We start from the raw sequence: 15,579 nt of genomic DNA on the forward strand, positions 1-15,579 counted from the left end.
GCCATAACTAAATGCGTTAATTTCAATTAAGGCAAAAGCGTCTCAGGCTCAAACGCAGCGGCGGCGGCATCGTGCGAAAATAGCTCAAATGGCCCACACGCCGGCAGCTCAATCTGGAGGCCACGTAAATTGCTCAACGAGTGCTTTATGGTCACATTAGTGCCATTCATAAGCCAACGAGCTTAACGAGCGGACAATACATGTCCTCCACCGTCCCTGGATTTCACTGTGCGCGGCTTCGAAGGACTATGCTCGGAGAATTTGGAGCAAATATACCGTGAATTGGGAAGCATTCGATAATGGCTGGTAGCGACTTAAAGGAACAGTAGCTCCGAGTTCCATACTACGGATGCCTAGACTTTTTAAACATTTGAGAACTATGAACGCTAAAGTCAAATCACAGCAAAAACTATTCTCTAATATTGAAAACTAGTGAAAAGGCAATTGCTTCTCCCCTGGGGCAAAATGACACGTTGACAGTTGAGTTTTGACGTGCGAACGCTCGGAAAGTATTCCATTCCAAGGAGCAAAGTGAAAGGCAGGAAGGTAGAGCTGCATTAGCCTTATTCGCAGCCTCGCTGTGTTCGTGATTCAGCTTAAAGATACAGCACCGCGATGAAGATCCTGATGCGAGCGGACACCCATGTGCCCTTCGCCGTGCCCGTCGAGCAGCCCAAGGCCATTTGGACCTTCTCCCAGGTGCCTGCATTGCATCATTCAAAATACTGTTAAAAACTATAAGCCTTACTAATTGTAGCGAAAAAGGGTATACCGGATTCGTTGAAAAGTATGTAAAAGACAGTAGGAAGCGGTTCCGACCATATAAACTATATATACTTGATCATGTTCAATTGCCGAGTTGATCTGGCCATGTCCGTCTGTCCCTTCGTCTGTCCGTCCGTATGAACATCGACATCTCATGAACTACATATAAAAGCTAGAAAGTTAAGATTAAACATGCAGTCTTGCAAATTTATATCGATTTTCTAAAAAACTTTTTGTTGTGCCCACCACTCACTAACGTCCACAAACCGCCGAAAACTGTCAGTGTTGAAATTTCTCTTTGCACTTCCTATAGCTGCGTAACGGGAATTAGCTAGTCGGGGAACTCGACTCGAACTCGAATCGTACTCCTTCCTATTTCCAGGTCTTGGCTGCTCTGAGCGTCTCGCTGGGCTCCCATGTGGTCGGATTTGTCACCTCCTATACGTCCCCTGCTCTTGTGTCGATGACCGATCCTAGTATCACCTCATTTGAGGTCACCAAAGACGCTGTAAGTACTAGGAAAACGTATTTCGTCGAAGTGAAGTGAGTTATTTGTTCGCATCTCTCAAAAATGTGTCCGCTAGACGTAATCCTCAGATAATTAGCATTCTACAATATCTTAGTACCGAAAAATGTCGAGTAATGAAGACAATTTCATCTAATAATTTCCATCTAATTTCAGGGTTCCTGGGTTGGTGGCATCTTGCCGCTGGCTGCATTGTTAGGTGGCATAGCCGGGGGACCCATGATCGAATATCTGGGCAGGCGCAACACCATTTTGGCCACCGCGGTGCCCTTCATCGTATCATCGCTGCTGATTGCCTGTGCTGTGAATGTGGCGATGGTTCTGTGCGGTAGATTCCTGGCTGGATTCTGCGTCGGTATTTGCTCTTTATCCCTGCCCGTCTACCTTGGTGAGACCTTGCAGCCGGAGGTGCGAGGCACTTTGGGTTTGCTGCCTACGGCCTTTGGTAACATAGGCATCTTGGTCTGCTTCGTGGCGGGATCCTTTATGGACTGGTCGATGCTTGCCTTCCTGGGAGCAGCTCTGCCCGTTCCTTTCCTGATTTTGATGTTCCTGATACCGGAAACACCGCGCTGGTATGTGAGCCGTGGTCGCGAGGAGCGTGCCCGAAAGGCTTTGAGCTGGCTGCGTGGCAAGGAGGCGGATGTGGAGCCCGAGCTGAAGGATCTGATACAATTCCAGGCCGATGCCGATCGTCTGGCCACGCAGAACACCATGTTGGAAATGCTGAAGCGCAACAATCTGAAGCCATTGTCGATTTCCTTGGGTCTGATGTTCTTCCAACAGTTCAGCGGTATCAATGCGGTTATCTTCTACACGGTGCAGATCTTCAAGGATGCAGGATCCACCATCGATAGCAATATCTGCACGATCATTGTGGGTGCGGTTAACTTTGTGGCTACGTTTATAAGCATCGTTCTGATTGATCGGACGGGTAGAAAGGTGGAGTATATGAATGAAAGTCCTTGTTTACGAAATGTATTTTTTTTTTTTTTAGATTCTTCTGTATGCATCCGACATTGCCATGATCCTGACCCTGTTCGTTTTGGGCGGCTTCTTCTACTGCAAGGCCCATGGTCCGGATGTGTCGCATTTAGGTTGGCTGCCACTCACTTGCTTCGTCATCTATATTATGGGATTCTCCCTGGGCTTCGGACCCATTCCCTGGCTGATGATGGGTGAGATTCTGCCGGCCAAGACTCGCGGAGCGTCTGCTTCGGTGGCCACGTCTTTCAACTGGTTTTGCACGTTTGTGGTGACCAAGACCTTCCAGGACCTCACTGGTGAGTAGTGCAAACTTTGAGCTGACTAAAAAGAGTGGTTTAATAATTATACCCGTTACTCGTAGAGTAAAAGGGTATACTAGATTCGTTGAAAAGTATGTAACAGGCAGAAGGAATCGTTTCCGACCATATAAAGTATATATATTCTTGATCAGGATCAATAGCCGAGTCGATATGGCCATGTCCGTCTGTCCGTCCGTATGATCGTCGAGATCTCAGGAACTACACAAGCTAGAAAGTTGAGATTAAACATACAGACTCCAGAGACATAGACGCAGCGCAAGTTTGTCGATTGCCGATTTTGCCTCGCCCACAAAACGCCAAAAACTGTCAGTGCTGAAGACTCTTCCTCGCACTTCCACTAGCTGAGTAACAGGTATCAGATAGTCGGGGAACTCGACTATAGCGTTCTCTCTTGTTTTTGTATGCAGTTGCTTTGGGCGCCCATGGAGCCTTTTGGCTATTCGGTGCCATCTGCGTTGTGGGGGTGTTCTTTGTGATATTCTGCGTGCCCGAAACGCGGGGCAAGACACTGGAGGACATCGAGCGAAAAATGATGGGTCGTATGTCCGCGGCGGCCAACATCAAGCCATTGCCCTTCAACATGTGAACGGCGTGTTGCCAAGGATCTGAATATGCGATCAAACCAAATACTAGACTAGTGCCTTCGGTGCTTCGGTGATCCTGAGAAGACGTGAAGCCTATGACCCTATCCACGTGCTCTGATATTGTCCTAGCTAACTTGTGATGTTATAATTATTTAAAATCATTGAGTGTATACTTTTATTATGTAAATTATAATTTCTGGCACTAATTTGTTTACATTTTGATTAATGTTGCGTGAATTTATCGGTGTAAAAAATGACATGAATCGTAGTTAGTTGTAGTGCAAAAGCAAGCAAATGCAAAACAAAGCAAAATCTCCCTGGAGAAATACACCAATTGGCTATATATCGAATATATATTTGACTCTACCTACGCTGTAAGTGAGTCTATATGTAGACTAATTTAAAATACAAATCAAACCAAATCCAAGTTACGTTTACTTTCGTTGAAAATCGCTTTGCATACGACCTTGACAATGTAGTTTCAAGTTGCAGCAATGTCAGCGCCTCAGATACGTGAGTTTTATTCCGTATGTGTCCTCGTTAAATATATATTTATATATACACTTGTGACTGTCTAGATGACCAATCGCGGCTAGATGGCCATTCTAGAGGCACATGAAATGCTAAAATAGTAACGCTTGAGTTCGATTTTGCCCTGGCAATTATCGCAAAAATCTAGCTGCTGACGACGCTCGACCGAATAGCCTCGATAAGAAGGGGCATTATATGGACCCCGCTTTGCATCTGTTTGGGTTCGCATCTTATCGGTCGGCTATTAAGCGAATAAACAATTGCGAAAGAAGCATTCGTGCAATGGTTGGGCGATTATGTGTTCATCATTGTAGTTTGTTTATTGTTTACTTGTGGGTGCTATTATAGGTATTTGTACTTATTCATGCTGAGTCCTGTCATGAATTGGGTCAGTTGCAACTGGTAATGCAATCAGATCATTCATTTTCCATCACAGTGACGGTTTGCCAATATAATAGAGATGTAATAACTGACTCTCAGCGGAAGGAAGTGCTTAATAGAGGCTGATAACGATTTAGAAAATAAATATCGGTTGCTAAACTGGTTCACATGTTCATTATGTAACAGTTAAAATTAATTCGTATACCTATTTGATGTGCTTTTAGGCATATGCTTTGAAAGATTACCAGTAATGCGTACGAGAACGTTGTCCCACCATTTCTGACCTTTCTTCTTGACAAGTAATATAATTATATATTTTAACATCAAGCTACAGCTTATCTGGTGGGGCAGTGAGGACTGCTGACTGACGAACGTTACGAATGTAATTATTTTTACTGGCACTTATAATATTTATTCTTGTTATGTTGGAGAGGTGAGAGGCTAACCAAGATCCCACGATCCAAATACGGCGAGCTTCCGCTGGCAACTTGGTGCCTCTCCCTCGGACCTAGTTCTTATCCAGGACACGGCACTAATACGCCGACGTAACAACGTATGAACAGGTTTTTATTATTACTATTATTATTATTATTACTATTCAGGATTAGAGATTTGAAAGCAGCAGTATTAGCTCACCCATGACTTGAACACGGCAAATGGCACAGATATCGCATTCCACGTCCCAACTCCACATTGCAACTGCATTCCATTTCTTAAGGGTGAACATCTTTTCCGGTTTGCCCGCATCTCCGTCGTCTGTGGGCCTATCCACTGAGTTTTCCGGATCATCAGCCATGTGAAATATTATCGGCAACTGGCCAATCTACTAGGTTAATCCTCTTTTTTATAGGAGAGGACTATCACAGTTTAGCTTCTTGTGTGTATCCTTCTGTATTGAAGATTTCAATTAATTAGCATTAAAAATATGTTTTTAATATCTATAAAATGTATTTAGATTTTAATCACTTTCTCTTACAGTTTTAATTTATTTCTTTGTTTTGATTTGGTTAAAAAGTTTGAGAAATAATCGACCTATTTTTCATTATTTTTTATCTTTTAGGATTTGAATGTACTTCAAGGGTATAAAATGTTCTTGACCGGATCTTTAGACTCTTAATTATTGATCTTAAGCAAATGTGGTCTAGCCATGTCCGTATGTCGGTTCAAATCTAAGGATTAGGATTATATATTTTGTTAATTATACAAATATTTGATTGTATTATACTATATTACAATATTTGATATTATACAAATAAAGATGGCTAGTGACGTCATCTATGTTTATGTTCTGAAAATGATCAACAGGTGTCGCTTTCTCCAACAGGTGGCGCTTATTCCATGCAAAAATGTATATTGCTATTAGTTAGCAGAGTAACGGGTATCTAATAGTCGAGGCACTCCACTAAGCGCGTTCCGCTTTGTTTTTTTTTTTAATAATAGTGGTAACTGGGGAAAAGGGGACTAGATTATATACCCTTCTAATGATTCCTGGTTGAAACCTGCATTTATGTCGCAGCAAACGGCTGCCACGAATTTTATTGGTTTGCTCAACTTGCCAAAAAAAGTTACTTCTTCGTCCGGGAACAAAGAAATGGTGTTCTCAGTTTTAAACGATGGAAAGGGTATTACAACGTTCTTTAAGGCGGGTAATGCAATCCTGCTTGTCGTTTCACTTTCTGCAGATGATAAGAAACCACCGGCTGGACTTACCACCAAATTAGAAGGCGAAATAAATGAATGTAAACAATAGCAAGCCAACAGGCAGTGTGGCCACAACAAAACAAGCGAAAACTAACATCAGTGCTGCCACAGCCATTCACTGGAAATATGAACTTCAAATATACTACCACACTTAGCGATGACACTGCACCGATAACTGCGCTCTTTTATATCGATAAGGCGGTTAGTTTGCTTTGCGATTTGGTTTTCGGTTTTTTCAACTTTGGTTCAATTCATTTTCAGCCTTCGACGAGCGCGGAACGTTTGCGGCAGTTTCAGTTTTCGTTGAAAGATAAAACGGTTGGTTTCCAATGCATTAGCAAATTTGACAACACAAATTATTTGAGGTTTCCGGTGATTACTTTGAAATGAAAACCTTCGAACGACAAAAGCTGACCGTGAATATTCAGCAACCTGATTCCGATTCCGTTGCCAGCCAGAACGCGCCCCGCATAAGTAATTAAGTAATTTCCATGCCGCACAGCTGGAATTTAACAGTTCTGCCTTATTATTCGCTCATCGTAAACTGAAATTGAAATAGATAATAACAAATGACCCATTATCACTATCAGCACAAATGGCGCATCCGACAATCAAAGATAAACATCCGTATCAATGCGATCCGATGCCAAATATGTGATAAGCCAAATATGTGATAAAGGGAGTTGTAATACTAAATAAATGTACAATAATTAGTTGTCAGCGGGTCAGAGTGCTTTTCAAACACACATTATTTGTTTATTTTAAATATTCTTCAAACATCAACATTAGGCTTTTGAAATGGTGACGTGTTATAGGCCAATAAAAGTAAATATCACCAGTGAATAATAAAAATGTGTAATTCAATACAATACAGGCCATTGTGAATATTACAAATAATGGCAAAACACAGAAAATTTAAACAGATAAAGGTCACTCCGCAAACGTAAACATAAATAAGTGTCAAAAGCGGTACGGATAAATATCAAAATATCAATAATTGCAAAATAAAACCCTTCGACTTGAGTTGAACGCCCTTTTTAACCGGAATAAAGAAGCAGCAGCTGAAGGAGAAACAGGCCAACCGCAATTTTAATTTAATTAAATTTCGTTGTTTTCTGTGTGCGTGTGTGTTGCACTTGTTGTTGCTATTGCTGGATAATCTTCGTAATGCCTCCACCCACACCGCCGAAAGAGATAGCAATAGCGCAATTGACTTTGCCATAAATGATTTGGTTTTTTCTGTTTTTTCTGCTTTTGCTTTTCGTTTTTTAATGCTTTTCTGTTTGTTTGTTGCTCGACGAGCGACGAAATACGTTGGCAATTAGTGGAACGACAAATGTTTATTGACAAAGGCGTTGGACACTTTGATTTGCCGGGTCTATTCGGGGAAATTATTTATAGTTTTTTGAGCAAAGTTTAATAATATACATATGTATGTATGTTCGTATGTTCATATGTTGGTGCTGTATCCCAGAGATCTGGATGGGAAATGTGACACTTTGTGGGTGTATCGGATCGAAAGTGTGTATCGAATCATTTAAGGTGGAGCTCTAGTCATAAAACAAATAAAATCTTAAAGGTCAGTTTGGTTTTCGTTATGACCCATATCAATGAATTTTGCACAGTTCGTAAATAAATTTCAGAATAGAAAAAATGGTATAAATTCCAGATCTAAATGCAATAGTTTAATTTAAAAAGTGGCTTTATGTTATGCATAAAAACCCCAACAATTCCTCAATTGCGACACCCGTTTCCGAAGTACTCGTATCTGTACAAATGTTTAAGGGATGTAGAACAAGATCGGATCAAAGTCTCTGGAAGTAAATGCAATTAACTGGCGAAAAGCAGCTGTAGCCCCTCGCCCCTCCCTTGGGCCCATGAAAACTTGGCTTTAACGCTGTGCACGTTCGATTTGAATGACGCACATTGGTGGCTGGCTGAATGGGTAAAAAAGTGAAAAAGTGCAAAATCAACAATTAATGAACTGAACAATGTTTGCCACCTGTAACGCCTGAGGGTGGTGTAAATTTCCAATTGCAAACGATGTCAAACAGAGGCGTTTTAGCGTCTGCTAATTTCCCATTTCCATTCGAGCTGAGTGGCGAGTGGCCACAAAAATAAGCACAAAACACAACAAAAAATAGAGATATAATAATAGTACAGAAAAAGCAGTAAAACCGCAAGATTGCGGCTCCAATAAATGACGGTATTTTCAAGCACTTTATGTGTCGTTTATGATATAGTATTACTATGCGCTGTCACTGTCAGCGCTGTCCGGCGATCAAATATGCAATTAAATGTAAAAATGGCAATTTAATGAACTCAGATTTGATTAACCAATCAGCCATCAGCAATCAGCAGTCGGCAGTCGAAAGTCAAATTGCTCCAAATCGCTTGTCATGCGCTCCGAATTCGCCTCAAAAGCGAGCTAAGAAATACAAAATACAAAACACAAAAAGATATACGAAATTCCAATCCGAGTCCGCGTAACTGTCAAATGTTGTAAAAAATCAATAACACAAATGTTAACATGCCCACAATGCTAAAAACGCAGCAAAACGCACAAAAACGAGTCGAGCGGCCAATAAAGTTGGCAAAACAAAAAACGAAATGGAATCAAACGAACTCAAATGCCTGGCGACGCTTTAAAGGCAACTCGGTTTGGGCCAATCCAAGCCCGAGATAAAGCATTTGACACTTTTGGCTAATAAAAGTTGCTAATGAGTGCGAGCAACTCGCCGACTCCGAGATGTTGATTTAGTTATATTTTTGTGCCACTCCGGCCAATCGCAGAGCATTAACAATTGGGTGTTGAGAGGGCCGTTGTGCTGCACTAATTGTGCATAAATAAATAACCGCTTGTGTAATCCAATTAATTTGCAATAGTTACGTGGAATCGCCGGGCGAGAACTTGTTAAATGGATGGGCTTTATAAGACTGCAAAAGCTATTTCTGTACCTTTTAATAACAGGGTTGAAAAAAGTTAAGATCAGGCATAATAGGAATCAAATTGAAATTATTAAAAATTAAGGAACGCTTGACCTAGAAATTATAAATATAAATAGATGTCTAGAGTAATAAGAAGTATAATCCTACAGTTTATATATTTTAAGATTTCGTTTTAAACTTATTGCCAAAGTGGTAATTTTATTTAAAAAAGAAAGCTGTTTATTTTGTCAAGCATTTTCTAATTGCTACATAAAGAGCTCTTTATTTAATAAGAAACTCATTTTTCAGTAAATTGTATATCTAAAATGGATTTTATCTTATATGAGCTTAGTTTGAGATTTTCTATCTAAATTCTCGGTTTCCCGTACCGTTTCTGTAAAATTAAAGTTGGATGGAGAGTTGCTTATTCCGTTTCTGACTAAATATTACCCATTTATTGCTCCATCAGTAGCAGACATAATGTTTTAATTAACTCGATCTGCTCCCTTTCGGAACCTTTTGAGTTGGCGACTCCTTTAATGAGCAGCGAAATCGGCGATGGCAGTCATGAACATCGACGTCCATTCATAGAACTGCGTTTTGCTTGTCCATTGAAACTTGGCTAAAATGAAGTGCGCTCATAAATATTTATTAGGCATTGCTAAACTGGGCACTAAGTAGTCGGTAATTTAAGCAGACATGAAAATTGTTTTGGCCAGGTCCACACACACACACTCACACTCACACACACGTCCGATTTGGATGCTGAATGAAGAGTGTAAATTGCAGCCACTTTGGCGAAAGAAATGAGTGGCGGTCCACTGGGGAGCTCTACTGCGACTCCACTTTACAGAGGAGTACAGTGGATTGCGGCCAAATCGAACACGAACTTAAGCGCCAGTTGGGGACGACATTAATTTATGTTCGGCAAACATTTTGCCTGCCATTTAGGCGACAAAGACAAAGTAGCCTTGCCTGCAAGCGCCAAGATTCCCCCTCCAAGATTACCACCTCCCCCCAATTGGCCCCCCAATTGTATTTGTGTTCGAGCCGGAACGTGTCGGGATTATTAATTAGCCAACATTGCGGGTAAAGCCTGCAAAACATCGCGCCACATTCCCCAAAAGTGGAGATGGGGATGCAATTGGGGGCATCTCGCCGAGCTGTCGATGATCTCAGCTGTGGGAATGCCTCTTACGCTTGGGTTAGGTCAACGAAAATGCCAAAAGGCCAGCTAGAGTTATGGGAATTACCGCAGTAAATAGAACGTAATTTTCGAATATTTTTATGATCGCTTTTATACGAGTAAGGTGAAGCAAATTCCTTAAAAACACAGTTGAAATTATATTCAGGGAGTTTTGGTTCTAGAACTAATTAAAATCTAGGGATGGTATTTCCATGACTTAAGAGTGTTATAGTAGAATAATTATAGTCAAAAAGCACAAATATTTATATTTCCAAAGATAAAGAATATATATTTTTTGATTTAAACATTCAAGCTAAAAGATTCAAACGATGCCCATTTATCCGAACGCCACCCAACTAGCAAACGAATTCCGAAATACCAACGTACTCGTATCTCCATCTCCTGAAGCCCCAATGAGTAATTAAATTGTAACTCTAGACTTTTGACCACCCATCGAGCAAACGTGGCTGAAATCAACGGCTAATTGGCGGCGATTTTCATGCCCATTAAGCGCAAACTGTCGGCCACCAGATGGATGGATTATCATACGAGTGTACGAAAACCGACAACAAATTGCACCAAATAACAAAGCCAAAAATCGACTGCGAACGAGGTTTCATTAGCCGCGCTCGAAGCGTGAAAACGTGATAAAATTTCGGTTTTGGCTTCAACTATCTGGCCATAACTAAATCGCAGTTCGCAATTTGCGATTTGCGCGCGCAGTTTGGAAATCAGTCAGTTACTTGGTTTGCCTACTGGCTTTTCGCGCTTTTGAAAATGTATTTTTTGGATTTTATTCTCAGGCCCGCTCAATCACCGGCGACATGAACATAAATTACATTTTATTAAGTGCTAATTTCTGTTTTAATCTCGAAATGGGCAAACACTGGCTCGCTGTTCATTCCGCAGTGGCGATCGGTCAATTTACTTGGCAGCCAGATATATAAAAGTCAGGTCCAGATTGGCGCCTCAGATACAGATACGATTGCCATGGATGGCTATTTGTGACTGCTTTTAATGGATGGGTCAGGTTACAAGGGGAACACACAATACTTGAGATAGATGAGTGAAAGGGTAATTTATTTTAACTTATAAATGAATATTTCCAACTAACAATAAATTTTGGCTCACTTTGACGTATTAGTCATGAAAGGTTGTGGGTTCAAGTTGTGGGAAATAAAAACATTTAAAGCGTCCCTCAAAATTAGCTATTTAAAACTAAACGCCTAGGGTCATTGTTCAACTTTTAATAGGGGTGTTGGCTTGATCATTAGTACACATTTTTAGTTCGAGTCAAATTCCACTACTTTCCAAATTTATACAATGCCACAACAGCAACACCCAGGAGCATCACCACAAATCCCAAACTCCCAAAGAGAGCTAGTGATTTGGATGTCTCTCTGACCACCGAATCTCCTAGCCCAATGTCCCGCTCCTCCAGAGATATATCCTCTTCACCAGGCATTATCACCCGGAAGGTGAGATGCGACAGCTCCGAGACTTCGGTGCTATTGCCGTGTGAGACGTTGCGTCGCCTCCGTTGGCCCACCGATGGCAAGCAATCTTGGGCCGTCACCTGGCAATCCTCGCGTTCCAGACAGCCGGTGATGCGCATGGAAATGACCAGAACCTCTCCACTTCGCATGCCCGGGAACATGACCGCCTTGAAGTGCAGTCTCTGGCCGAGCGGAGGTTCCGAGATGGGTGGATGGGCGCAGATGGCCAGCATGGCGGGATTTAGACAGCCCCTCGAACTGACCAACTGCACCGTGTTGAGGATTTCTCCTCCGGTTGCGATTCTCTGCAGCTGGACGTCACTGAGTTTGGTGTAGTTCCAGCCTAGAAGGATACAAGGCCTACCTTTCAAGACCATGGTCTTTAATCGTTGGATGACATACCATCTCCGGCCAGAACGTGGGCTCTCAGGAGGAGCTCTTCGCCCAACTGGACGGCGCCGTTGCTTTCCAGGTGACGGGTGTATCCAGTGCTTCCTTTCCTCAACAGCTCCACGTGGGTGCGGAAGGCGTTTTGATCTCCGCCATGGGCGTAGCTACCTTCACTGCGGGCTTGCCTGAATAGGAGAAAAATAGTTGTTAATAGAAGTCAAATTTCCAAAGGAACTGGTATCCTACACATCATTGGCCACGCCCATTTTCAGGGCGTGCGTTTTCACAGCCACTCGCTCTTGAGCCTTGCAGTGTAGGGTTAGGATCGAATCGCCACTGGTTCTCAGCCCTCTGATTGCGGGGAATCGCAGACGCAGGCAAAGATCCTGGCCACAGGTTCTCACACCACAACGCTCGAAATTCTCGCCAGAAATATCCAAGAGCAGAAAGCTTCGAGACAGCCGCAGTTCGCAGCGTTTGTCCTGCTGATCGTCGTTGTCCTGGTCCACAGTGGGTGCTGCTCCCAAAAAGCTGTCCAACTTCAGAACAGCCCGGAAGTAGCCCGCCGAAAGGCAGCGCATGTCCTTGAGCCGGAGTCTCAGTTGATTTTGGTCCTGGTTTCCATCACCGGGTGGCAGGTAAACCGGTGCAGGAGTGGATGGCTTCTGGGGAACAACCGGAACAGCCACTGGGGCATGATAGTCGTAGCCTGGCGAGTGTATCGTCTCCACATCCTCTCCAGGATCTTGCACAATGATGGGTCTCGAAGTGGTGGTAGTGGTTGGTGTGGAGGTGGTAATGATGCTGCCTCCCGGTTGCGGATAGTAGTAAGCTGGATAAGTCTCCTCGCTAGGATAAGTAATGCATGATTAAATTAGCAATACATCCAATAAACCTGATAGCGATAGCTTCGGATCTGTGTATCTGTGAGATTTGGAACGCACCTTGGTTTGGGGCTTTCGTAGTTGGGTCGCTCATCCACACCTGGCGGTAGGTAGTGCTGACTCAGAGGTATAAAGTTGCCATGTCCGGATCCCTGAATCTTCACACTGCGGTTCTCGATGATCTCCGGCAGACTGAATTCGGTGGTGGCCACAGGAGGCAAAGCAGCCACTGGGGCAGGAGTTACGGGAGCAGCAGGCGGGGGACCGTATAGGTTCGGAGGCGATAGTGCCACCTGGAAAGGCGCTTGGCCATGCAGATAGTTCCCGTAGTGTTCCAATGGCGAAGCAAAGAAGTGCGACACATCCGCGTGGGTCTGGTGGATGGCTAACAATCCAAAAAGGGCTATGATCCGCTTGGTTGACATTTTGACCAATAACTGACTGATTGAATCGCAAGTGATATGCTTTTTATAAGCTCCAGGCGGAGGCGTTTGGGCGTGACTACTATGGCCTGGATTAATTTAAGGCCAAATTATTCTGGAGCCTCACACTTTCTCAGCTATCACTTTTAACGGACGGGTCCCCCGAAAAATAAGTGCCACACGACTTTGCTGTACGCAGCTGACTTTCCTTGGTCACGAATGAGTCTTGAGTGGGTCAGGTTATGTAAAGCTAATTGCGAAGTGCTCTCCGGGGAATAGGCAGCCAGTAGGCATTGATCCGAGTTCGGTTCCAAGTTGCATCTTCGATTCACTTGCCGCACCGGCCAGATTGTCCCACAAATCACTTGCCATTTGACATCTCGCTTGTGGACAACTAATGACAACAGCAGCGACACAGCAGCATTTTGGCCATATTGCGGATTTCTGATCGCTGTTAGCCAGAAGCCAATCAAACCTAACGAGCCGACAATCTGTCCGTTAATGTGCCCATTTTGGGCAGGCTCAAACCAACAGTCATCGCAGAGCGTCATAATGGAAACTAAGCAGGGAAACATTGTTCTCAAATACAAGATTGGGAAACCACGTACTTAAAATCAATTATAAAAGAATATACTGGTTAGTGCTTTTTAAAATGGTTAGAAGATTATACTATATCCATATCCATTCAAATTTGACATCGGTTTGACTTTTATGTATTACAAATATAACAAAATATAATTATTTTCTTCTGTGCACTTAAGATGTTTACACGTGGGAAGAGTTCTCTTTGCTCGCAATCTGATTTCAGAGTTCATTCACTAGCTTTTGGGCCTCGTTTATGGGCCTTCAATCAGCTAAACATGTCATTTAAGTAGTGAGCCAATTATTTTTGATGTAACTTGTAACTGTGGGACTGGTTTCCTTTCAGCTGGTTATGATTCCCAGCGGAAGACTTGCCAAATTGAATGCAATTTATTAAACTAACAACACACTCTCTGCCCATCTTCGTGGGGGATCGTTAGAAACTGAAACTGGATCCTCAGACAGCTTGCGTTGATATATGACTTAAGTCTCGCCACCTCTTGCCATACTTATAAGCGATTTCCCTCAGGATCTCGAGCGATCTCGGTAGCGAAACATGCCCGGCACCTCGTATCCCACGAATAATGATAATTTCAGCAACGGATTTCCGATGGCCACCACACAAAGTGAGCGCCTGCTGCAGGCTCAGAATCGCAGAAAGTTCAGTTTCCCAGCCACCCTCCATTCCGCATCGCTTTTGGAGGTGGGTGGTGGCCCCAAGGAGACCACGAGGCGGAGGTTGAGCAATGTCAGCGATGCCGTCACCAGGAAACTCTCCTATACGATTGGCTGGAAGGCGGCACAGATTCCTGCGCAGGATATCATTTCTCAGGTGAGTGAGTTGCCTATAAAATATATCACATAGCCCCAACATAATCCACATCCGAAGGGTCGTTGCCTGTGCGGTCATTACATCAAGAGACGTCTGAGAAGATCCGGTTTGTTCAACAAAAAGCTGGGACTGCAGCGCATACGCAGCATACTGGGCTCCACATCCATGGGCATTGTGCGAGATGTGTTTCCAGCGGTCCAAGTGGCAAGCAAACGAAGCCTTATAATTGTCCTGTAATGTTTATAATTTTACAAACCTTACCCTAGCTGGGCGATGAACTGGAGCGCATGCATCCCCGAGTTTACACCGGAGTAGCGCGTCAGATTTGCCGGAATCCGGGTGGTGAGTTCCATACCCCGGATGCAGTGAGCTTGCTCTTGGGCGCCGTGGGCCGGGAGCTCTTTCGGGTGGAGATCACCTGGAGCAAGGTGATCTCATTGTTTGCCATCGCCGGCGGGCTGTCCGTTGACTGTGTACGGCAAGGACATCCGGAATACCTGCCCAAGTTGATGGAGAGCGTTTCGGAGGTGATCGAAGATGAGCTGGTTCCATGGATTAACGAGAATGGTGGCTGGGTGAGCTACTCCGATCATTACTAATGCGTCCAGGGTTCATTGTCACTATTTTCCGTTTCAGAGCGGCATCAACACACATGTTTTACCCACTACCAACAGCCTGAATCCTTTAGAGTGGACCACTTTGGTCATAGGCGTAGTGTTCGGCCTGATTCTAGTTTTTATGATTCTGCGATTTATATTTAACGCGATTGTACCAAAAATATACCAACGGTTTACGAATTGACCCTTAAACATTTTGTTTTATAATCATCATAAAAGGTTTTTATTTGATCGGAACTAAAATTAAATTAAATCTTGTATACCCTTTTACTCTACGAGTAAGGGGTATAATCATCGATATCCCGCACTTTTTTAAAGAGTTGGCAAGTGGCTAGAAAGCTTTTTGATGCTTTTAGCAAACATCAACAGCTTTCTAGTATTAGTACTTTGATTAATAAAGCTTTGATAAAAGCTTCTTGAAAAATAAACATACAATGCGGAACTGAT

General features: G+C 43.1%; 4 protein-coding genes across 10 annotated transcripts in view; 2 read left to right on the plus strand and 2 right to left on the minus strand.

The window, feature by feature from the left end:
• Positions 1 to 5,884, minus strand: part of LOC122612998 (RING-box protein 2) — a 28,032-nt gene extending 22,148 nt beyond the window's left edge. The window contains exons 1-2 of the mRNA XM_043786949.1: positions 5,805 to 5,884; positions 4,731 to 4,983 (exon numbers count right to left, since the gene is read on the minus strand). Of these exons, the coding sequence (XP_043642884.1) occupies positions 4,731 to 4,890 (160 nt within the window). The 5' untranslated portion in view covers positions 4,891 to 4,983; positions 5,805 to 5,884. The remainder of the gene's footprint in view (positions 1 to 4,730; positions 4,984 to 5,804) is intronic.
• On the plus strand, positions 436 to 3,388 carry LOC122612992 (facilitated trehalose transporter Tret1-2 homolog). The gene is made up of 5 exons (XM_043786936.1): positions 436 to 699; positions 1,148 to 1,273; positions 1,448 to 2,233; positions 2,289 to 2,574; positions 3,006 to 3,388. The coding sequence occupies exons 1-5, from the start codon at positions 616 to 618 to the stop codon at positions 3,182 to 3,184; spliced, it is 1,461 nt and encodes a 486-aa protein (XP_043642871.1). The 5' UTR covers positions 436 to 615; the 3' UTR covers positions 3,185 to 3,388.
• On the plus strand, positions 2,556 to 15,324 carry LOC122612996 (bcl-2-related ovarian killer protein homolog B). 7 transcript variants are annotated; one of them, XM_043786944.1, is made up of 5 exons: positions 2,556 to 2,574; positions 14,213 to 14,515; positions 14,573 to 14,719; positions 14,782 to 15,090; positions 15,152 to 15,324. In XM_043786944.1, exons 2-5 carry the CDS (start codon positions 14,240 to 14,242, stop codon positions 15,314 to 15,316), a joined length of 897 nt encoding a protein of 298 aa, XP_043642879.1. In that variant the 5' UTR covers positions 2,556 to 2,574; positions 14,213 to 14,239; the 3' UTR covers positions 15,317 to 15,324. The 7 variants fall into 7 exon arrangements, with proteins under 7 accessions (XP_043642879.1, XP_043642874.1, XP_043642881.1 ...); XM_043786939.1 differs by lacking the exon at positions 2,556 to 2,574 and adding an exon at positions 6,046 to 6,113 and having other exon boundaries at positions 14,030 to 14,515; XM_043786942.1 differs by lacking the exon at positions 2,556 to 2,574 and adding an exon at positions 6,050 to 6,113.
• Positions 6,280 to 13,614, minus strand: LOC122612999. The gene is made up of 4 exons (XM_043786951.1): positions 12,740 to 13,614; positions 12,042 to 12,644; positions 11,808 to 11,980; positions 6,280 to 11,748 (listed from the first exon to the last, which is right to left on the minus strand). Exons 1-4 carry the CDS (start codon positions 13,102 to 13,104, stop codon positions 11,213 to 11,215), a joined length of 1,677 nt encoding a protein of 558 aa, XP_043642886.1. The 5' UTR covers positions 13,105 to 13,614; the 3' UTR covers positions 6,280 to 11,212.
• Positions 15,325 to 15,579: the final 255 nt, after the last annotated feature.

The sequence above is a fragment of the Drosophila teissieri genome, chromosome 2R (assembly GCF_016746235.2).
Source record: "Drosophila teissieri strain GT53w chromosome 2R, Prin_Dtei_1.1, whole genome shotgun sequence".
Taxonomy (NCBI): Eukaryota; Metazoa; Arthropoda; class Insecta; order Diptera; family Drosophilidae; genus Drosophila; species Drosophila teissieri.